The 24,836-nt window shown below is 34.6% G+C and overlaps 2 protein-coding genes across 5 annotated transcripts in view; one reads left to right on the top strand and one right to left on the bottom strand.

The window, feature by feature from the left end:
* The first annotated feature begins 1,095 nt into the window (after positions 1-1,095).
* On the top strand, positions 1,096-19,260 carry UTS2B (urotensin 2B). Of its 2 annotated transcripts, none has more exons than XM_040479551.1 (5): positions 1,096-1,314; positions 5,815-5,895; positions 7,047-7,084; positions 8,365-8,458; positions 18,845-19,260. In XM_040479551.1, exons 1-5 carry the CDS (start codon positions 1,212-1,214, stop codon positions 18,868-18,870), a joined length of 342 nt encoding a protein of 113 aa, XP_040335485.1. In that variant the 5' UTR covers positions 1,096-1,211; the 3' UTR covers positions 18,871-19,260. The 2 variants fall into 2 exon arrangements, with proteins under 2 accessions (XP_040335485.1, XP_040335484.1); XM_040479550.1 differs by having other exon boundaries at positions 5,797-5,895.
* Positions 19,261-23,247: 3,987 nt separating this feature from the next.
* OSTN (osteocrin) overlaps positions 23,248-24,836 on the bottom strand; it is a 53,653-nt gene continuing 52,064 nt past the window's right edge. For all 3 annotated transcript variants that reach the window (XM_040479549.1, XM_040479547.1, XM_040479548.1), the window contains one exon: positions 23,248-23,339. The gene's annotated coding sequence lies outside the window, so the exon portion shown is untranslated. The remainder of the gene's footprint in view (positions 23,340-24,836) is intronic.

Here is a 24,836-nt window from a genome sequence, read left to right as displayed (position 1 = left end):
AAACAAACAAAAAACCAAAATCTATGTCTGAAAGCAAAAGAGAGAGACAGACCCAAAAGACGGAATAGAGCTGGTGGCATTTGATCGGATACTTAAGAAATGAACAGGTAAAATGGCAGTGGAATGAAGGAGTCCAGGTAGATAGAAATTTGTCAGTAAACTCTGAAGTGAGGAAGTGCCAGGTGTGTTCAGGGATTGAAAGCTTACTGTGTCTGGTGCCCAGACATATAGTGGAAATGAGCCTGTGAAAGAAAAACAAGGCTAAATATCAAACTAAGTAGTTGAGACTTTATTTAGGGAATTTATTAAGGCAATGGGTTAGTGGAAAGATGGGCCATTGCCCTTCTTTCACATCATCTCATGCTGCCATTTGTGCACAGGGAACGGAGTCAGTTTTAGAGCTAATGCATCTAGAGTTCTCCTGACAGAAGAAGTAAGTGTCAAGGCCAGAGGTCATTAGCACATCTTTGGAGCCATAAAACTGGAATTGTGGATGTACTGAAAGACTTCGACTTAAAAAGAAAACCATTACAATTAAAGCAAGTATTAAAGAGTGTAATTGATGGGACATTTGCCAACTTTGAATTAATTAGATTTAGCTTTAATCTTTAGAAGTGCTGGTTGCAGCAAAATGAAACCATCCTTCTTTAGTGCAGTAAGACATTAATGTTCCCATTATGATTCATTTCCAATTTGAGCTCTTCCCAACTCAAATCTATTTGGTTGGTTAAAAATGAAGTGATGGTTGCAAATAACATGGGCTATCAGGGAGACCTGGGGTGGGGAGGGGGGAAGGAGGGGTAGGGGGGCTCTAATTTGGTCAAATGAAAGGCATTGTTCCCATTTGATTGTTATGAAAATTGAACCAACAGGTTCAATTGCCAATTTTCCCTCTATGCTTATGCCTGTGTCTGAAGTGCGTGGGCATGCATAGGAATGCCTGCTTTTAGTGAAATGGGCAGGTATGAGATATATCGATTGGGTTCTTCCTGTCATTGACTGAGTAGCAAACCTGTCACTTCTCCAAGTAGTGAATCATGTCGATAGAATGCATTACATTTTATAAGTTTTTTTCTTTGTCCAGATCATCTGTAGTTGAAGCACACTTGCCACCTTTTAAAAGTGATCTCTGCAGCATTCCAGAGCCACTGAAGTATTCATCTTGACCTGGATAGTCAGTTTCTCTGCTAGCACAAAGAAGACTTTTTAACATGAACAAGATCCTTTCAACCACTCTTTGCTTTGGACTCCTAACTTTGTTATCTGTAATGATATTTTTCGAATTGGTGCATGGACGGCCATATCTTACCCAAGGTATGTACACATGAATCTAAAATCCTACAGATGGGTAAATAATCCTTATCTTTCTGTTTGTATTGCCTTGATTTCTCTGCCATTATCAAAATAATATGTTAAGGCATTAGTATTATTAATCATCAAACATCTTTTCAGAAGTTGCTGTTTTAAATTACATGTAATCCGTGATGCTGTTCTTCTCAAGTAAATTAATTTTAACCAACATTGTACTAAATTTATTTTGACTACACCTAATTTTTTATCTAATCATGGGGCACCTTTTTTCTCACTTCTGTTCTATGACCAAAGATAGTGAATGTGTAAGTAATAATACAATCAATTACCTAATATGTGCATATTTTCTTTTATTTTTTAATATGTGCATATTTTAAAGTGTATCCGGGGAAAGCAAAATAATATTTTTAACCTATGAGATTATAAGTAAGTTACTAATGAAAGGAGAATGACTTAGATAAAAACACATTAGGATGGAAATTTGTGTTTGCAGAGATTTGGAAATAATAATGCATGGGGAAATCTACATAGTATTTTCAGGAAGACGATGCTAAATCCACATTATGCATTGACTGTATTTATCAGATTTCTAACATAGAGTACTTACATTAAATGAAATAATTTAATCTATGACATCTAAAATTTGTACCATGAGAAAGTTGGAGAAAATAAATTTTTGCTCTTGTAATATTGTAACTTGTATTGATCTTTCTTTAAAATTTTCAATGCATTTTGTACTGGAAATAGCTCTTCATCTGAGAATCAGTAGGGCTAAATGTAATGTTGATTTATTAGGCAAACAACCTCCTTGAAACTTTTATATATTTCTTTATGTTTGGAAAATAGTAATTTAAAATAGTGCTCTCTAATTTTCCTTCCAGCTTGAAATTTTGAGGTTATCTATCGTCTAACTGACCTCCTTGCTGGGAAGGAAAGAGCCTTTAACTTTGTCTTACATAGGGGAACCAAAACAGGATAGAATACATTTTATTTACATGATACTTGGTTGAGAAGAGGGATCAAGTTTCTCCCTTTGGGATCAAATTCAATTTTACTAGACCATGTTGCTTCCAATGTGGTTTTAAAAGTCAATGAGAGAGCAGTTCTTTTGGCAGTGAAAATAAAATTGCATAAATCCTTGTTATTTATTTATTGGGATTTTCCCATGAAAAATAAGTTGTCTTAGAGACCTAGATATAAGGTTGGGAATCAAAAGAGTCTGGATTTTATCCATAGCTCACATTTACTCTTTGGCCAATCAAAATCATTGCACATGATAGGCATCCTTTGTTCTTCCTGTGAAATGATGGTATTTTCAATGTTCTTAACACAATGTAAATGAGGAAAAATGAGACCATTCACTGAGGACTTTGCAAAATTAGGATGTTGGTGGTAAATGTAACTTCTGATTTCATGTGGATGTGGAATACAGAAAAATCAAACTCTAAAGTATTTTGCTAGGTTCAAGTTAAATAACACCTCTGACCCCAGAATACCACACAGTGATATGCATATATCACTGGCAGCATATTGGAAAGGTTTTTCTCTCTGGTACTCCCTTGGATTTATTTTATTGTACATAAACAGAGAAGATTACGTTACTAGTAGGGTTATTTTCTGATCTAAATTGTCTATGATTAGAATCTCTCTCCATATACACGTATTTCAAAGCAGCCAAAGGTTTGACTTATGTCCTTGAACACATTGTTCAAATAAGCATTTTTGGGGGTTACCATCCCGCTCTTTCTGTGTTACACAATGTCCAAGACAAATGACACAATCTGCCAGCTGTCATTTGGTTGGAGCTATAGAAATGCATGGTTCAATGGGTAAACCTGACATGGGGCAAACTGCCTACCACAAAATGATGAAGAGTGAATATCAAGACCAAGAATACTGGAAAATTTATTAATTGTTTTGTATTTTATCATTTTGGGGATTTCCAGATTTCTTTCTGGTAAAATTTCTTGTCTATATGTAGTGAGAAGCTTCAAATTTGAGTGAAAAGTGAGGAGACAATGAAACCTTTAAGATTCAGTATCTTTAAAGGGTGCCTGGGTGGCTCAGTCATTGAAGCACCCAACTTTGGGTCAGGTCTTGATCTCATGGTTCATGAGTTCCAGCCCCGCATTGGGCTCTGTGCTGACAGCTCTGAGCCTGGAGCCATTTTTGGATTCTGTGTCTCCCTCTCTCTTTGCCGTTCTCCCGCTCATACTCTCTCTCTGTCTCTCAAAAATGAATAAATATTAAAAAAATTAAAAAAATTCAGTATCTTAAGTAGCAACGAACCAGTATTATCTGTGTATTTGCAAAAGCCTTCACTCTGTCGTGTCTGGATAACTTTGTCATCCTTTGTGCTAAGGGTTCACCTACACTCAGGTATTTTTTATTCAAGCATTTCCCTTGTCATACTAACTTTTAGTTCAAAGACAAAAGCATATTAAAAGTATGTGTAATTGTTTTCTTTTAAAGCTGTATCTGTTTTAAAACTAAAAATGAAAAAAAGAAAAAAGACTTTTTTTCAATTATATTTCTAAGACAATATCTTAACTTTAGAAATATAAAAAATATTTTTAAAAAATTTCTTGAAAAAACTTTTTCTTCAGGGATTCCTGTAAACCATGGTTGTCTTTAAAGGTACTGACAAGAATTTCTGAGGAGAGTTATGCAAGTGTAACCACTGGAAACAAAAGTAGTAAAGAGAGGCAAATTGATTCAATTTCTTTTGTGAAAAATGTCCCACTTAAATATGCAGAAGTGGATTAGTAATTAAGTTCCTAAAAGCTTCAGCTCTACACTTTCCTTGTTACCACCTCCTGGTCTTATACATTCTCTAAGTTTAAGGCAATGAATTGGTTTCTCTTATCACAGTTCTAAAATAAGTAGTCATTGTCATCTGGCTATAATATGTACCCTATTTCTTTTTCTAAGAAAAATATTTTAAAGATTGTAGATTGTAATGTAACATTTTGATGAACAACTGTAATAACAATGACGTTATTGCATGGTCACATCTTAAACTAAACTATCTCTGAGGGTCTTCATATAATTGATGTTGAGCAAATTTCCATTGATACTGTATTATGTTTTAATTAATCAGTAGAAAAAATGTTACAGATAATTTCTATGTTTATGAAGTAAAGGAAATTGAAGAGTTGAGCATCCATAAACTATGTTTGGTCAATGTAGAAATGATGCTGTCACCTGTCCCACGTCATCCATTTGCTTCCTCATCAAGTCTCTCTCATTCGTTTTATTAACCTCTTAATTGTTTGAGTTAATCAATTAACATTTTGTAGACACAAGAAAGACAGATGATTAAACAGAATAATATAGTTAAATTACGGGCCATTTCTGTAGCTAAAACCACAATATTCTCACTTCTAAACTTCAGACTCAATGAAGCTAGCTTCTGTTCAAGCTGTCAGCTAGAATGAGGAGCTAGCAAGTGGGGAGCATGATCCCACAGAAGTTCTGGACAAAAGTTTGGCTGTTCAAGCCACATCACAAAAGTTCATTTTGTTTGTAATATACTAGTTGTTACTTCAATTGCATTACTTGTTGATAGATATCTTGTTGAGTCTTCATGTCTTATACCTTGAGTAAAGGTTATTATCCTGATTTCTACTTCAGAATAAAAATATTTACAAAAAATTGGGTGATATTTTGCTTTTAAGGTGTTGAAAGAGTTGAGCATCTGATCAATGAATGGGCTGAGAGGTAAATTGGCAAAGATGGAAAGATGTCAATATGGAGAAAGGAGACTTCATATCACCTTTTCCATAAGATTTCCTTGAGTGGTTTAAAGGCAATCTCCAGAACACAAAATAGCTCATATTTAAATGTGCATAGCACATAGAATCTTAAAATCAAATATTGTTATTTTTTTCTTTAAAAAAATTTTTGGGGTACCTGGGTGGCTCAGTTGGTTAAGGATCCAACTCGTGATCTCAGCTCAGGTCATGATCTCACAGTTTGTGAGTTCAAGCCCCCATCAGGCTCTGCACTGACAGCATGGAGCCTGCTTGGGATTCTCTTTCTGTCTCTCTCTGCCCCTCCCCTGCCCTCTCTTTCTTCCTCTTTCTCTCAAAATAAATAAATAAACTTAAAAAAATAACTTTTATATTTTTCATATTAAACACAAGAGTAGAAAATTTCAACAACACAGATAAAAAATAAGAAATTTACCTGCGATTCTACTACCCAAATTTACCTACTACCCAAATTTAGCAGGTAAATTTTAGGGTGTCACCTTTCAGACATACTGTCTCTCCTCTTCTCTTTCCCTCTCTCATAATCTCTCTTTGCTCCTATACATTGAATGATTTTTGAAACAGCCCCTCTTTTTGGGTTACACACCTTTGTCCACAGCACTTTTTTTGGTGAGTATATGCATTGATAGCTATAAAATGTATTTAATTAAAAGTGCTTTTGGTGACACAGATCGAAAATGGAGGCTTCATTACATTGGAATGATTATTACAGGAAATGAATTGTTTCCAGATAAAGAAGATGCAAACCACGAAGAACTATTGCTGGCTCTACTGAATAAAAATTTTGATTTCCAAAGACCTTCTAGCATTGGTAAGTTAGGAATTTATTCTGTCTTCTGACCTGCTCTTTCTCAATGTTAATTTGTAGTAAAGTAATAACTACTCCTTTTCATGCTGCACTGGCAGCTTAAGTGTGTCTTATTATTTCATATTCATGATAAAGCAATGGCATTATTAAAAAATATTAAAATCCTATTTTCTTTAATTAGAGGGTCCTAATGGGATCAGTAACCATCTATTTACAAAATAGTTATCTTTAGTCATATTCTCATCTCTGCAACTTCTCACTCATACAGTTAATATTTTCTTTTACTAAATGCTTCAAATCTGTTCCCAGGTTTTCATTAGAAATTTCACAAATTAACTGCATTTTAATGGCAGTTAAGTTAGCACATTTGCAATGAAATTCTCTCCATGTGGGAAACAATTGGAGTAGAGACCACTGGGAAATTTAGGCACATCGACTGACATTTTTTTCTTTGAAGATCAGCAGAATCTAATTTACAATTATGCATTAGAGTTTTCTCCAAGAAATGACAAATACTGTCAGAAACTTAGCAAGTCTAGCCTAAGAGAAAATGTGAGAATATGTCAATGTGTTACACTCTCCAAAAACATCTGATCCTCTAAAAAAAAAAATCTAGTCATGGGACAATGTGCTGACTATAACAACATCTTAATGAATACTTTAAAAATACAGGGTTTTATAATTAGAAATAAGATATTCTCATTGAAGAAAATGTATGAAATTATAAAAAAGAAAAATTCATACTCAAACTGTAAAACCCAGAGAGAGCTAATATCAATATTCTGGGAATTTCTTTAATGAATGAATTGTATAGATGTTTGTGTCCCACTTTTTTTCACTTACTATTGTTTCATAAAATTTGCTCATGTTAGTAGAATAATTTACTTCTAAATAATAGTCCTTGTTAGAACTATGGTCTGTTTTAGAAAGCTTTGTGCTTATTACAAGAAATCAGGTATTTTCTCATGACATAACTGGTTGCAATTCAATATGTCAGGCATTGAGAAAATATTTGGGTCTTATATTAGGGATGGTGGGTGGTCTCAAATCTTATGGAAAAGACCTTTGCCTTCCACATAAGATCCCGAATGTGTGACTTGGGATGAATCTATTATTGGCCATGAAAGTTTTCATGTAACGAATGTGTCTTGCAGATACAGAACTGACTGGCAAATTGGAAGAACTTAACCAGGTGAGAGTGTGAAATACTTACATTTCAATTTTAATAATAATTAGAAGGCATTTATCTTTGGGCACAGTTTGAAAAATTATTGGTATGATACCGTAAATTTTTTTTATTCCTGCTAGAGAAAAAGTAAAGTAACTCATTAGAAAAAAAAAAAAATAGTCAAATTCCACTTGGGAAAAAAAAAAAAAACAGGAAAGAAAAGAAAACCAAAACAAAACTAAAGCTGAAATGATCTTGAGATAAAATCTGGATTCTCGTCCCAGCTCTCCAATTGTTATGAGACCAGAAAGAAATTAAAATTCTCTGGATCTAAATCTCCTCATCTATAAAATAGGAAGCTATACCTAGATTGGTGATTTTCAAAATTTATTATTATTTTTAAAAGTGGAAATATTTTTTCCAAAATAAATTGGATACGGTCTCATATCCAATTCATTCGGTTGCATACGAAGGTGGAGCTGTTCTGTTTAAAGCACCTGGTTGGGTGCCTGAAGGGTCACCTCTTTGAACCCGCTCTTAGCCTCCCAAGAGGGAGACCCTTAGCAGCCTTTTCCCCAACTCCTTGACATGCTGTAAAGAAAATGTGAAAATCACCAGATTCGATGATTTCAAAACTTTTCACAAACATGCATGCAAATCCATTATTATGCAAACCATGTGGCTCTTTGGGAGAGAGAATTGTGTCCCATCATTCTAGGCGGGTCAGACATGGACACTCTCAGTAGCCAGGCTGAACTCTACTTTGGTCAGAGTTAGATCTTCAGGGTGTAGACAATCAGAAAGCTTGCTAAAAATGAACATGGGTTGAATTCTGGGTAAAAACCCTAAGGCCTCAAAATACTTCTCCCTTCCTGCTGGAAAGGAGAAATATTTCAGGAAATCCAAACATTTACATAACTCTGTGGAGCTCCTTGAAAAGCACTGCTCATTATAGGTGACATGAAATCGAGTCCAGGAACACAGGCTGTGTTTCCAGGCTCCCCATTAATTAACACCCAGAGTGGACTTCCTTAACCATAAACCTGTTTTTTCCTCATGTCCTGTTGAGTCATGTACCTTTCTCAGTCAGTCTCTAAATACTAGTTTCCTTGTACTTTTCCTGTTTCTTTTTGTTTACTTTCTTCATTACTTTTTCTCCTTTTCAATTCCTTGTTTCTCGTTTCTCCCTTTCTTCTGTTTTTCCTACTCTTTTCCCTGTTTTATTCAAATACTTTCTCTTCTTCAACAGAAAATAGCATCATTCTAATTAAAAATGAATAATTTTTATGTTTGTTTTTTAACAGCTGGAAAATCTAAAAGAGCAGCTCGCAGAGGCCAAAGATTCGGAGATATCCTATGCTATAGGTGGTCTATCTTCTTCCCATCCCAATAAGCGAGGTAAATTTTCATTTCAAATTTTTAAAATTGACATCTGAAAGATGAGTTTTGCAATTATTACTAAGAAGAAAGAGAGTAACTTGATATTTCTTAATCCTATGGTGGTGCTCAAGATCAAGGCTCATATCTTTATTTTTTTTTTTATTTATTTTTTAAACAAATTTAATGTTTATTTATTTTTGAGAGAGGGAGAGAGAGAGAGAGAGACAGAACAGGAGTGGGGGAAGGGGCCAAGAGAGAGGGAGACACAGACTCTAAAGCAGGCTCCAGGTTCTGAGCTGTCAGGACAGAGTCCTACACAGAACTTGAACCCATGAACTGTAGATCATGACCTGAGCTGAAGTTGGGTTCTCAACTAACTGAGATACCCAGGCGCCCCTATTTTATTTTATTTTATTTTATTTTATTTTATTTTATTTTTTAAGTTTATTTATTTTGAGAGAGGGAAAGCAAGAGTGGGGGAGGGGAAGAGAGAGAGGAGAGAGTGAGAATCCCAAATAGTCAAATTCCACTTGGGGAAAAAAAAAAAAAAAAGAAAAGAAAAGAAAACCAAACCAAAACTAAAGCTGAAATGATCTTGAGATAAAATCTGGATTCTCAGCACTAGCAGTGCAGAGCCTGATATGGGTGGGGCTCAAACTCACAGACAATAAGATCATGACCTAAGCCGAAGTCAGACACTTCTCCTACTGAGCCACCCAGGCACCTCCAAGGCTCATATTTTTAAAAAAGATTCCAGTGAAAACGTTCCCATATGAATGTATCTGAGTTCTGTGGTGTTTATAGCAGTGTGTCGCAAGGTCATAGGTTCTAGGTTTAAGTAAAATAGGCCCTTATTGTTTAAAATTGTGACTTACCTTTGCTGTTTTGCTTAAACACTGGAGATAGGAGAATCACAAAAGGGAAAAATCAAGTTTCAAGTTAATCCAGAATTTTAGAACATCTTTATTAAAGTCATTGCTCTAACGTTTGATTCAAGGCTTGATTCATAACATATAATTTTAGGAGGATTTGTCTTTTGGATCCCTCTTACTATTTATAATATTTCTTGGGAAATTCTTGTTTCTTGCTGAATTAGTTCTTATATTTGAAAAACTTGTATGTATGTTTTTCCATTCATAGAGTGATGTGAGCCTTCCTAAATCTTGTTTTATTTACACTTGTCTCTCTTCCCAGATTTGTCTTTAACTTGTACATAAACCTATGTCACAATTGCTACTAAGGGGGAAAAGGAGACACTGGTATTATTTAAACACTTAGCATATTATATTTTATATTTTCGTATCTCAAAATATTGTGGTTAATACATAAGCACTAGAGCTACACTTCCTGGGTTCAAGTTAATATTGACATTTCCTACCTGCTTGAACTTGTGCAATTATCTAACTTCCTGTGCCTTATTTTCTTTGCCCCAAATGCAAATTATAATTCTAAGTATCTTTATGAGATTGTTGGGAGGACTTGCTGAGTAATATATGAAAGGAATTTAGAATAATGCCTAGCAAATAGTAAGTACTATGTAAACTTAACTTGTTTTTTATGGTTTTGATCAATGCTATAATTATTATTTTATTCTCTTCATAAACATCAGGTAGCTATTACTATGCTTATTTTATAGATGAGGAAATTACATCTCAGAGGGATTAAATTATATGCTGAAAATAACCCCCCTGCTAAGTGACTCAGCCAGTGAACCTGAAGGAGATGGTAGTAGAACTTTCCGGAGTTTTAAGGACTTTGGCTTTTACTAGGTATCATGTGGGACATCACTGGAAAGTTTGAGCTCAAGAGTGATATGAGATAATTTTTAGTACAACCACTCTTGATGCTTTGTGGAGAACACACTGCAAAAGATGGGCAAAGGTAGAAGCAGAGAAAACTTTAACAAAAATAATTTAGTGGTAGCAGCTTGGATTCGGTTTGGCAATAGTGAATTGATAAGGAGGGGTCTTATTCTTTGGCTATATTTTCAACAAAGAAGCCAACAAAATTTCTTGTAGGATTACATGTAGTTTGTATTAAACAATGACGGAAGGTGTCAAGAGTGACTCCAAAGATTTTGTTCAAGCAACTAGGAAAAAGAGGGCAAATTCTACTTATTGAACCAGAGATAGCTGGAAGAGGAGAAAGTTTGGTAGTGTAGAGGGTTGAAATACAGATTTGTTGGGCCTTCTCATAATTAGCGTAGCTTAGGCTATGATGTGTTACCAGTTTTAATCCAAATCTCAGAGGACTACCATATAATAAAGTCTAATATATGTAGTATAACCCTCTTTGATTTTCTGACTATTTCATTTGAAAGGTTGTTATAGCTTGACTGCCTCTCATATTGCCAAGACATAGGAAAGGACTAGAGGACACATCCCAGGTCTAAACTGCCCCAGTTCAGAACTTGGTTCAGTGAGAAGTGTCACTTCTGAAGTCCACTGGCTAGAATTAGTCATGTGGGCTGCCACCAAAATACTGGCAAGATAGGCTGATAAATTTTAGGAAGTACATATAATACCTGGGGACCACTGCCTCTACTACAGTCAGTCCTTTCATCTCTTCTTAACCACATAGACTATACTTATCCCATTCCCATTAGAGACAATCCCAGATCTCTTTCACTGACTGAACCCAGAACAAAGAACAGGCTTTCCAGGAGAAACTTACTAGTCTTCATTAGATATAGTGTGGCTTCTTCCTCTTCATTCACAGACCTGTTGGCTAAAAGGACAATTCCAATAATTGGCAGAGGAACAGGGACAGGATAACCACAATCAGAAATCCATCCATAAAGGAAACAAACAAGAGATACACAGAATGCTACCCTCCAGGAATTCTGAAACCCCACTGGGCAAATATTATAAAGGTCTTCTACCCTGGGGATGGAAAAAGGTGTCTTGATTTGAGCCTTTAGTATCTAGGAGGAGTCATTTGCCTATTGTAATATTTCTGGTGTCTACACTGTCTGAGATTTTTGCTTTTTCATTTTCATCCCTGGATACATCTTATGTGTTCCTTGGGGAATATTCTCTTCTCTGGGATGGTACAGTTTTCTTGGGTCTCATCCCACTCTTGCAAAGTTGGAGGACTGAGGTTTATTTTGTCTTAAAATATCAAAGATATTTTTATTTTAGGGTTTATGATGTCCTTTCAAAAATTTAGAAAGCTTCTCATCTGCTTGCTACATGCAAATGCTTTTGAAGAAACAATTTTAATTATTCTGCCTTCTCACCCCCAATTTAGTAGCAGTTGTCTTGAAAGTAGGTGGAACATGGGCACCTGGGTGGCTCAGTCAGTTAAGCATCCGACTTTGGCTCAGGTCATGATCTCATGGTTCGTGGGTTCAAGCCTCGTGCAGGCTCTGTGCTGACAGCTCAGAGCCTAGAGGCTGCTTCGGATTCTGTGTCTCCCTTTCTCTCTGCCTTCACCCACTCCTGGTCTGTCTTTCTCTCTCTCAAAAATAAATAAACATTAAAATAAAAAAAAAACAAGTATCTGGAACATGCCTTAAAGACTAAGCACTCACTCTGACTTCTTTATTCAAATTGTTATTTATGGAGCCTCTGTCACTTGGAGTAATTTTAAATCTCATTTTATAGTGTTTTGGATCTAGAGGAAGTTAACCCTTTCAACATTTTGAGAGCTTGTATTTCTGAACTTTTTATTCCCTTTGTATTTGCTGTCACATTGCATTTGGGGATGAATTAGGTAAACTACACTAGCAAAGTAACCTTACTATCTCAGTGATGTAACTTGCTTTAATATTTATTTTTTATTTACACGAAGCCTTGTGTATGTTGGTCACTTTACTCTGTATCCACACTATGTGTCCCCGTAGTGGGACAGGAAAGAAATGGAGGTAAACACATTCTTATCTGCCAAAATTAGACTCATGATCTTAACCTAACTTACTGGGGTCAGGGAAGCACCTTGGAAATGTAAAAAAAGCACAAGGAATATTTGGACAGTCACATCCCTACCACAGATGTTTTGGGCTTATGCTATGCATAGCAATATCATCCCAGTATAGCAGGCCTTCTTATGTACATTTTTGGGTTTCAGTTACTTGTGGTCAATCATAGTCCAGAAGCAAATGATCTTCCTTCTGACATACCATGAGAAAGTCAATAGTACCTTCATGCTACATCACAGGGCCTACGTCATTCACCTCATTTCATGTCCTCATGTAGGCATTTTATCATCTTACATCATCATCATAAGAAGGGTGATTATAGTATAATAAGACATTGTGAAGAAGCCACATTCACATAACTTGTAGTATATGGTTATAATTGTTCTAGTTTATTATTTATTGTTCTTAATTTCTTTCTGTGCCTAATTTATAAACTAAACTTTATCATCGGTATGTATGTATAGGATAAACATGTATTTTTTTTATTTTTTATTTATTTAAAAAAATTTTTTTTAACATTTATTTATTTTTGAGACAGAGAGAGACAGAGCATGAATGGGGGAGGGTCAGAGAGAGGGAGACACAGAATCTGAAACAGGCTCCAGGCTCTGAGCTGTCAGCACAGAGCCCGACGCGGGGCTCGAACTCACGGACCGCGAGATCATGACTTGAGCGGAAGTCCGCCGCTTAACCAACTGAGCCACCCAGGCGCCCCAGGATAAACATGTATTTATAGCATTCAGAACTATCTGCATTTTCAGGCATCCACTGATGGTCTTGGAACACATCCCACACAGATAAGGGGGGACTTCCTGTAGTGATCTGAGTAGACCATTGAATATATAAATTTGAGGTTTAGGGAAACAGCTCATATTGGAGTTATTCATTTGACAGTTATCAACATATCAATATTGCTTGGCATTGTGATGAAACCATCTAAGGAATGACTCTAGATATTAAAGAGAAGACAACCAGGCCTGAAGCCTAAGTGATTCCAAGGTTAGAGATGGGGCAGATGAGAGAATCAGCAAAGGAGGCTGGGTAGGAGCAGCTACCAAGGAAGGAAGTGACAAAGAATGTCCCACTCCTTCCAGGAAGAAGTAGTGAAACTATATTTGAAGTTGGATAACTCCAACTTTCCTTCTGAACAGCAATAGAAAGATTATTAATGGCTTGACCAAGAATTGTTTGGTGGACTTTTGTTGAAGGAGAAAATGATAAAACAATATTTTTATCATTTGTCAGGAAACACTGACAATACACATCACTTTTGAAAAATTTTGTTTTAAAGGGTAGAAAAATTGGGGTATTAGCTACAACATTTTGGGGGAGTGTCAAAGAAACTTTTTATTTGTATTTATGCAAGTAGATATTAAAACATATTTGTATGTAGTAGGAACAAAGTAAAACATATGAATTAGATGCCCAGGTTAGGTGACAAAAACAACCCACATTATACTTAAAGTGTGGTTCTATTGCAAAAGTATGAATAACGTTACATGAGAGTAAAATGGACCTAGAGATCCAGCTAATGCAATAGTAACTTATGCTTACTGGGAAATATTATAGTTTGGTTTAATAATTTATTTTATAGTTGATAGACACCTGCTAACTTCATTCAGAATTTGTGATAAAATATGATAAAATACAACATCTTTCCATTTATAAAAATCCTTAACAGATTGCGTATAGAAGGAACATACTTCAATCCAATAAAGGCCATATATAACAAGCCCACAGGTAATATCATATTCAATGGAGAAAAAATTGAAAGAGATTTCTCTGAAATTAGGAACATCACTTCTATTAAATATAGTGCTAGAATTCCTAGCTATGCAATTAGGAAAGACAAAGAAATAAAAGGTATCCAAATAAGGAAGGAAGATGTAAAATTCACTTTTTGCTGATGATATAATCTTATATATACAGAATCTCAAAGAGTTAGTAAAAAACTGTTGAAATTAGTTGGTGATTTCAGTAAGTGGCAGATTAAAAAATCAGCTTACAGAAATCAGTGGCATTCCTTTATACTAATGATGAAGCATAAGAAGAAAAAACTATCCCATCACAATAGCATAAAAAATAATAAAATACTTAGGAATAATTTTTTTATTGAATTGTATTTGATGTAAAATATTATGTTAGTTTCAGGTATACAGCATAATGACACAATAGAAAGTGATCACCAGGATAAATCTAGCCACCATCTGTTACCATATAAAGTTTTTCAATATTATTAACTATATTCCCTATGCTGTACACTGAATTCCCATGTCTGATTTATTTTATATCTGGAAGCCTGTACCTTTTAATCCCCTTCCCCTATTTTACACCCTCTCCTCTGGCAACTGCCAGATTATTATTCTCTGTATCTAAGAGTCTGTTTCTGTTTTGTTTGTTCATTTATTTTTTAGATTCTACATATAAGTGAAAGACTACATATAGTCTTCGTCTTATTTTATTTAGCATAATACCCTCTGGGTCCATCCATGTTGTCACAAATGGCAAAATTTAATTTTTAAATGGATATTCCATTGTGTGTGTGGATGTGTGTGTGTGTGTGTGTGTGTGTGTGTGTGTGTGTGCATGTGTGTGTGTATAATCAATCTTCTTTATCCATTCATCTAATGATGGACACTTAGGTTCTTCTATATCTTGGCTATTGTAGATAATGCTGCAATGAACATAGGGACACATGTATCTTTTAAAATTACAGCTTTCATTTTCTGCAGCTAAATATCCAGAAGTAGAACTGCTGTATTATTTGGTAGTTTTGTATTTAATTTTTGAGGAACCTCTGTACTGTTTTTCATAGTGGCTGCACCATTTTGCCTTCCCACCCAAAATGCATGCGGGTTCCCTTTTCTTCACATCTTTGCCCATTCTTGCTTGCTTGCTTGCTTGCTTGCTTGCTTTATTTATTTATTTATTTATTTATTTATTTATTTAATAGACATTCTTACAGGTATGGCGTGATAGCTCATTGTGGTTTGATTTGCATTTATCTGATGATTTGTGATATTTAGCATCCTTTCATGTGTCTGTTGGCCACTTGTATGTCTTTGGAGAAATGTTTACTCAGGTCTTTTACTCATTTACTTAGGAATAAATTTAACCAAGGAAGTGAAAAATCTGCACAATGAAAACTATAAGTTTTTTCTGAAAGAAATCAAAAAGAAGACACAAACAGATGGAAAGAAATGTGTGTTTATGGATTGGAACAATAAGTATTGTTAAACGGCTGTATTCTGCATAGCTATCTACAGATTCAGTGCAATGTCAAAATACTATTACACAGAAAACACTATTTCAAAGAAACCACACAAATTTATGTTTCACATAAATAAAAGAAATAATCTTAAAATTTATATGGTACCACAAAAGACCCCAAATAACCAAAGATATCTTGAAGATAAAAGAACAACACCTTATTTTAAACTAGATTTCAAAACCATAGTAGTAAAAACAGTATAGTACTGGCACAAAAATAGACATATAGACCAATAAAACAGAAAACCCAGGATTAAATGCTGGCATATAGAGTCAATTAATATTCAACACAGGGCCAAGAACACCCAGCAGGGAAAGGATAGTCTCTTCAACAAATGATGCTGGGAAAACTGGAGGAATACATGCAGAATTGAATACATGAAATTGGACCTTTATGTCACACCACGAACAGAAATTCACTTGAAATGGATGAAAGACTTACACATTAGACCAGATAACATAAAACACCTACAAGAAAATATAGGGTAGTAGCTTATCAATACTTGTCTTGGTAATGACTCTTCGGACATGACACCAAAAGCACAAGCAACAAAAGCAAAAATTAACAAGTGGGACCACATCAAATTTAAAAAATTCCTCACAGCAAAAGAAACAACTAACAAAATGGAATAAAATTTTTGCAAAGCAAATGTTGGACAAGAGGTTAATATCAAATAAAACCATAAAAGATAGCACTTAATAACAACAAAACCCCCAAGAGTATCTGACTTAAAACATGGGCAGAAGAACTAAATATATTTTTTTTCTCAAAGAGGACATCAAAATAGCCAATGGGCACACAAAAGATGCTCAGCTTCACTAATTAGCAGGAAAATGCAAATCAAAACCACAATGAAATATCACCTTACACTTGTTAGAATGGCTATCATTAAGATGACAAGAGACAGCAAGTGCTGGTGAGGATGTGGTGAAGGGGAACTCATACACTGTTGGTAGGAATGTAAATTAGTGCAACCACTATGGCAAACAATATGAAAATTCCTCAAAAAATTAAAAACAGATTTACCGCATGATCCAGCAATTCAACTTCTGGGTGTATTACAACAGATGAGTGGATAAAAAAGAAAATGGGGTACATATACACAATGGAATATTATTCAGCCATGAGAAAGGAAGATATCCTGCCATTTATAATGACATGGGTGAACATTGAGCACATTTTGCTAAGCAAATAAGTCAAAGAAAGAGGTGTTGTATGATATCACTCATATGTAGAATCTAAAGTCAAACCTGTGGAAGAAAGTAGCAAGTAAAATAGTGGCAACCAGGAGATTATAGAGGGAAAGGGATTGGTTAAGGTTGATGGTGTTTGAGTATATAAACTTCTACCGTGTAGAAATAAGCCACAGAAATCTAATACACAGTGTAATGAGTGTGGACGATAATATTGCACTATAATGATGTAATATGACAAATACTACTTCAATGGCAATCATATTTACAATATATAAATTTATCAAAGTAACACATTATACACCATAAATTTAAAAACTGTACTGTGAAATTTATCAAATAAAAAAAAGAGAAGAAAAAAACTCTCCTTAGCTTTCACTCCAATCTATTCACTTAGTTGCACTCCTAATAACTTGGGCTTTGTGGGTGCATAAACTGAAGTAGGATAGAAGCAGCACATTTGAAGAAACCTGGGGTTGGGAGATGAAAAATAAATATATAGCTGCCTAGCACATAATATCCTCCTAAAAATAGGGATTACAAGAGTGAACTGGACAGAGATCAAGAAACACCAGAATACCGGCTAGAGTTTTTCTTCACCTAGATGGTAAATGATGGATAAACACTAAGGAGTTTGGCTGCTCTACAGGGAATATCTTTTATGACACTTCCTTTAATTCGGGTCCAAAATTTTCCAACTATGCTCCATTGCATACTTCATCGAGCCACTCATGTGATATAATTTTTGGATATATGTAGATTTATTTCCTGGAAGACTGATTCAGTGATATCTGAAGGGCTGGAAAGGGCAGTGATGATAACTTTCTGAAGCACACTATAAAAAGAAGATGGGAATGGAAAATAAACTTCTTTCATAGGATTTGAATGTAGTTTCGTTTAAAGGAGGATGTGACTCTTGTAGAAATGAAAAGTAGACTCAGTGCTATCATAACACTGTGTGTGTAGGTGGTAATGAGCTTGAGGATTACAGTTTACACAGTGAGAAGAGAGGGAGGGAAACTTGGAGAGTAGATATACTTAGCATTTATTTCAAAGAGTATCTTAACAGTACTGAGTTTTTTTAAAACATTTTTCATTGTGTTCCCATTAATCAATGGAGAATCAAAGATCCATCTTCTTGGGGTCATAATTTTAGAAACCACTTAGATGGAAGGAAATTAGAGAAATTTATATTGTGTTCTATGAAGCTACTACAAGCCTGATGATTGATTGGGAACAGCCTACAGAACATTTAAAAGGACTCATTTGTGCATTTGAACATTAAAAAACTGATAGAATTGGTTTGATTTTTCTGAAGCATGTGAAGACTCGATGTGATAATTAAATTACTTAAATAACATTTGATGGTTTTCAAAGTGAGCCTTAAACTCTCTTCCTTCATTTCCCCCCAGCAAATAGAAACATATTTATCATACTTTTTGCTTATGTTACTTCCTCTTTGGGATTTCAGTTACCCCAAATATAAAACAAAGGGGTATATCTAATAGGATGACCTACTGTATTCTCTTTATAGTATTATATACATTATAATGTAGAACAGTGCTGTCCAATAGAACTTTCTGTGATGATGTGAGCGTTCTCTAATGCATTACCCATTATGGTAGTCACTAGATACAACTCATTACTGAGCACTAGAAATGTGGCTAGTGGGATGAAGAAGCTGAATTTTCTTTTCTTTTCTGTTTTGTTTTTTGTTTTGGTTTTCTAATTTTATTTAAGTCCAAGTTAGTTAACATAGTGTAATAATGGTTTTAGGAGTAGAATTTAGTGATTTATCACTAACATATAACAGCCAGTGCTCATCTCAACAAATGCCCTCCTTAAGGCCCATCACCCATTAATTTTAATTAATTTATAGATGCACATGAGGCTAAGAACTCCATGTTGAACATTCCTTTCACAAAACTCTCTCATACTGGCACACATAAACTATTTTATTCAAATGTAATATTTCATCAAATATCCTCCTAATAAAGAATTTGTTTTGCTTTCTTTTTTAGCCTGCTTTTGGAAATACTGTGTCTGAAGGTTTTTCTCTGGATACAAAAAAGATAAGAACATTAGAAAAAGATACACATCTACTCACCACTACTTAAAGATTCTAGCTATTTGAGCATAAAGAAAGGATGGTGTTTATTCTGCATACTATATGCTTAAGGTTTAAGTTGTGAATGATGACAAATCAGTTGCACTTTTGCATGGCATGGGTTATCAAATGGCCTTGTAGTGCTAAAATTTACAGTGCTGTATCTATTGTATGCTTTCCGTAGATTCATTTTCTACATATAATTTTGTCTCGTGATGACTCTGATTTTGAGCTATCAATTAAAATATTTTAAAAAGTGGGGCACCCAGGTGGCTCAGTCGGTTGAGCCTCCGACTTCGGCTCAGGTCATGATCTCACTCACGGTTCGTGAGTTCTAGCTCTGTATGGGGCTCACTGCTGTCAGGAGTGTCAGCATGGAGCCTGCTTCAGATCCTCTGTCTCCCTCTCTCTCTACCCCTACCCCGCTCGTGCTATCTCAAAAATAAATAAACATTAAAATAAAAAAATAAAATATTTTAAGGGTGCCTGGGTGGCTTAGTCAGTTAAACATCCAACTTCAGTTGAGGTTATGATTTCAGGGTTCCTGAGTTCAAGCCCCACATTGGGCTCTGTGCTGATAACTCAGAGCCTGGAACCTGCTTCAGGTTTTTTGCCTTTCTCTCTCTCTGCCTCTCCCCTCTCACGCTCTGTGTCTCTCTCTCAAAATTAAATAAACATTAAAATTTTTTTTAAAAAAGTATTTTAAAAATCATCTTGGAAATTAAAATAAATTTAATTGTATCAACTTATGGAAAAAATATGCATCATTGTCCTTTGTCTTTCTTATGATTGTGCTAACTACTATCTCTTTTCTGTTCATTTGGACAATTGTCACTGAAACTACTACAACCAAATGAATACATTACTGGGAGCAGAAATATATGGTTTATTAGACTCTGGAAGAAAGTGATATTAGATGTCTCAGAGATAGAAAACTTTCTTATAAAACAATTTGCCTGTTGGTTTCTTAATTCTCATCTATGCCTCCTCCACAGCATCACGAACTATGTGAGACTCAGAATGTCTATAAGAGATTAGCTTCGTTGTGCCAAAAAAATAAACAGAACAAAAGAACTCATTGGATTTCTCCTGATTCTTTTTTTTTTTCCTTTTCACATCCATATATCAAACTTGCTCTTGCTTACATATGAACAAGCTTATTTACTTAGTCAATTCAAGGCTGGGAATTCAACTTCAATATTGTGTGTCACCTGTTCTAGCCCCAAAACATTGTTAACATAACTTAAAATAACATTAAGGACTAGACTAGATGGCAAGGCCAGCCTACTCACATTCCCTTACTTCACAATATGGGGGAAATGCAGTTTACCTACATGATATCAATTTTGTGGTGCTTAAAGAGAAAATTATTGCAGAGTATGAACAATATTGCTTAAGTTGAAAAAAACCATAAAACAAACCAAGTTGAGTGACATATCTAAAGTGCCATATATATACTTGTTAGGAACCACTCAAATGTACATAAATATTAGTTGCTCAATCATGCCTGATTATTCCTACATATTTACACCAGTAGTAAACAGAAACATAATATTGTTATGAAGAAAGACAAAAATTCCCGCTTTCATCATCTCATGTTTATTACCTTTGGAACAGTTAAACAATATGCAGGCAGTTTGAATCTTTAGGAGTAAGGTCACACAGAAAGGTTTTTTGCTACTTCTTCCTTTTAGGAGAATCCATTAAGTTATATTTTAATAGTTTGCTTTAAGAAATTTAATCCCTAAAGCTATCTGTAGATTAAAGGTAGAATTTGTTAGACTTTCTGTAGTGTGAGTAAATTTTAAGATGATGCGGCATCATAAAACATCCCTCATAAAAAATTGTTTATATAATTGATGACAGAACACAGAAATCCATATTCACAGTTTGCTCTATGAAGCTTCACAAATGAATGAGATGACTCATCATATTCTGAACAGAAATCATGTTTTAATTTCCTGCTATGTTAAAAGAATGCCCTATTTCGAACTGGTGTACTGTTGATTTATTTTCTACTTTGTATAAAGTAGTGGTGGAAATAACATGAAATAAAATAGTTATAAGTGGAGAAAACATTTTTCTCTTTTTGATCATTAAAGTCTTGTATATATATTATATTATGAGATAAATGCATTATTACACATCAGAATAGAGTATAAATCCATACATTGTGACCTCTGACTTTAATTAAATGGAATGCCATAAGCATAACTTTGCATTAAAAAATATAGGTGATAGGAATTCACTTTGTTTATTTCGACTTTAAACCTTCACCATGAGAAAATTTTAGGCTAAAGTAGGCTTTAATACCTTTTGTCAATGCATGAAGCAGCAGCATCCAAGTGGATTAGAAGCTTACAGATAACCAAATGGGAGAAAAAGGGAAGAAAGAACCTCCAAGGAATAGAACACATTCCTAAAATTGAACAGAAAGTTGAAGAAAGCTGGCAAGAAACATTTTAACTTCTTCTTCAGTAATTATTTCAAATAGAAAGTCCTACAGGATATTTTCCATGTACCACTGCTAACTTTCTAATGCAAGCTTCTGAAAACAGAATTGGTTAGCTCTCTCAAAATTCATTTCTCCTTGCTATAGCCCATCTATCACAATTAACAAAATCATTCATTTACTGTATTTTTCTAAAATTTGAAGACTTTCAGCAGTTGAAGAAATTTTCCCTAAACTAAGAATACAAAGCCAACCATGTTCTAAGTGCATATGTTCATTTCTGTGTGTCTTTGATTGCATTCTTTGGATCATACGTTTATTCAATTTTAGTTAAAATTAACAACTATCCATTTCTCATCTCTTGTAATATGAATATACCTTCTCATAACATTCTTCCTTTATATTCTAAAATAAAACTCTGCCCTATTCATCAAACTTTTCTCCTCCCATATATCAGGTCCATCTGACAGTGATTGCTAGTGTTTAACGTTTTCCAGAGGTTTTACAAACTTCGGCTACTCTTTGGTTCAAGAAATAAGTTGTCTTTGTGTTTTAAAAGCATACCCAATGTACCATTGGCTTATATACCTAAGTTGTAGTAATATTGTAGTTATTGTTGAGAACTGAGCGTTCCAGAGTATCAAACTTTATACTTCGATAGATCAATTAAAAATAATTTGAATCATTTAAAGAAATCATTCTTAAACACATTATACTTTTCAATGTCTTTTTAAACACAGTATATGAAACCAGTCAAACAGTTTCTTAGGCAAGTCAGTAGCATCAAAAAGATTGTTTATTGTACTGTGTTAAAATTACGTGTATTTAATAAGCCCCAGACTGGTCCAGTGGTTTACTTTTTGATGATTCCTAGTCTTCTTCCATAATTTCCTCTGTTACTCCTGTGTGGTTGTTCTCCTCATAATCAGCCACTGCTACTGTTAATTAACTACCAGTTGTAACTAAACAGTTTTTTAATGTTTATTTATTTTTGAGAAATAGAGAGAGCATGAGTGGGGTAGGGAAGAGAGAGAGGGAGACACAGAATCCACAGCAGGCTCTAGGCTCTGAGCTATCAGCACAGAGCCCAGTGTGGGGCTGGAACTCACAGACCACGAGATCATGACCTCCCAGACCGCGAGATCATGACCTGAGCCAAAGTCTGACGCTTAACCGACTGAGCCACCCAGGCGCCTCCTACCAGTTGTAATTTAGAGAAAGTGGTTAGGCACCATGAGATGTCCAAACCTGATCAATGATTAATATCCTTCACTTCCTAATTCTGTCAATATGCCCTGACCTGCAGGTATTTTTTTTTTCAGTTCTTTGGAATAATAAAATTGATGGGCTTAATTACTGTTTTTTTTTTTTTTTTTTTTTTCCTTGCTTACACATCTTCTTTTATTTCTGGAACTGAGGCTGTGCTTTATTTGGTTGAACCTGACTGTAATTTGAATACATTAAGAGACGCTCAATCTCATTATCATTTCCAAAGAGGCTCCCAGGAAAAGGATAAAAGAGAAGAAAAAATATTTAACAGAACATATACAATATTGTCTTTCCATGTTCCTCAATAATGAACAAATAGATCCTACCTAAGTTTTACAGAAACAAATCAGTCTTCAGTTATTATTCTTCAACTGGATAAATGTAAGTGGGAATATAGAAAGTATTTCACTGTATTGTGTTTTTTCATTGTTTCTTAGAAAAGTAAAGTTTGGGGCTAGGTAACCATTCCCGTTAGCTAAAATGTATATTTAAAAAATATCCACACATTGAAGTGGTCTGCGTAATTTAATTAAAGCTGTAACAATACTGTGATGTGATGGACTGAAGTTCAAACTGTGGAAAGGATTTGCAGAAGATCAGTTCCTTAAAAGTTTAATCATTAAGGAGTGTAAAGAACTTCACTGAAGCATCTTCCATGTTTCTGTGATTTCACCCAGGGAAGTTGTGTCTGCAAAAACAAAAATTGAAATTGTTAAAGCTACGAGAACTCCATAGATAAGGGGAATACCATCAACTTCGCTTAAGAAGAACTAAAACTACATGATGTTTCATTATACCTTTTATTTCTAGGACATATTTTTATTGCAAAGACAATAACACAAAATTATAATTACAGATCAAAATGCATTAGGAAGAATATCTTCAACGTATAAACTAGGTGCTTATTCTCAAGCCACAGTTCCTTTCTTTGGGTACCTGCTCTATTCTATTTCTTTTCCATTTTCAATCTTGGTTCAAGGATGTTGCCATGACATATATAAGAAAGATAAAGAAAATCTGACTACTACTTCCTGTTTCTTGCTATGATAACATATTGATAATTGTTGTATATTTTGCTCAAAGGGGAACAATCATAATACTGGAATTTAAACATGGCATTTCTGCTCTTTGAGAGTTCTGTCAGTATATTTGAATGATAGTGTGTCAAAATTGTTTTAAAATAAAAAAATTGTCAGTATAATAAAGCAACATGTGCCTTACATTCTTAAAAGTCTTAGTGCATATGGCAGCAAGGGGTAGCATTATCAATAGTCCTATTTCTACCAAATTTGATCAGGAAGGCACCCTGATTTCAATGGCCTAGAACTTGCTAACTGCATTTAGAGAAAACACCGCTCTGAATTTAAGTTGTTTAGAGCAGAAGGCTATAAAAAACTCAAAACTCAAAATTTTGGTCCAATATGTTAATGACTTGAGGAAGACATTGTGCAAATACCAGATTATCTTCCTTTCCAAAATATAGCAGAGAAGAGGTTAGCATTTGTTCTGCAAACTAGGTAACATAAAGCAGCTGTATCTAGACCTAAACTCAAAATAATAAGCAAAACTTCCACAATTAGAACCAGTTTCACTTTTAGTGTGAACACTTACAGTGAAACCCAGAAGGTGAAAACCCACAAATAAACCTGGTCTAAAAGAGCCTACATTAACTCCTACAGAAGCGGAACAAAGATTTTCACAGTCAGACATACTGCTTCTGTTTGTTTTAGAAATGTATAACCAGAGAAATTGGCATCCAACAATGACAATTATACCCTGAGGACCTTATAGGTGATGAAGAGAACTTTGGTCTAGAAGTCTAGAGACCTGAGTCCTGGACCTTGCTCTGTCTGAGAGCCTGTACAATTTTGAGCAAATCAATTTCCTCTCACAGACCCAATGTCCTCATTTGTTAAAAACAAAACAAAACAAAAGGATTGGATTAAAATAGACCTTATATTCTTGAATCTCTTAGTACTTAATCCAAAAAATATTGTACCAATAAGAAATAATATACCAAAAATTGTTTTGAAAAGTTAAATGGAAATTAGAAATCTATTTTTATGTTTTTTATTATTCATAAACCATAAAACATAAAACTTCACGTGAGGAAGTAAAAAAGCATCTGAGAAATCCTGGTGATCATGTCAGGAAATAATAAATAGAAACCTAATGGTTGAGCAGG

This window comes from Herpailurus yagouaroundi, unplaced genomic scaffold (assembly GCF_014898765.1).
Source record: "Herpailurus yagouaroundi ecotype Mexico unplaced genomic scaffold, PumYag 159, whole genome shotgun sequence".
Classification (NCBI taxonomy): Eukaryota; Metazoa; Chordata; class Mammalia; order Carnivora; family Felidae; genus Herpailurus; species Herpailurus yagouaroundi.
Note: the sequence above shows the minus strand (reverse complement) of the source record. Positions and strands in the feature narration are given on the sequence as shown.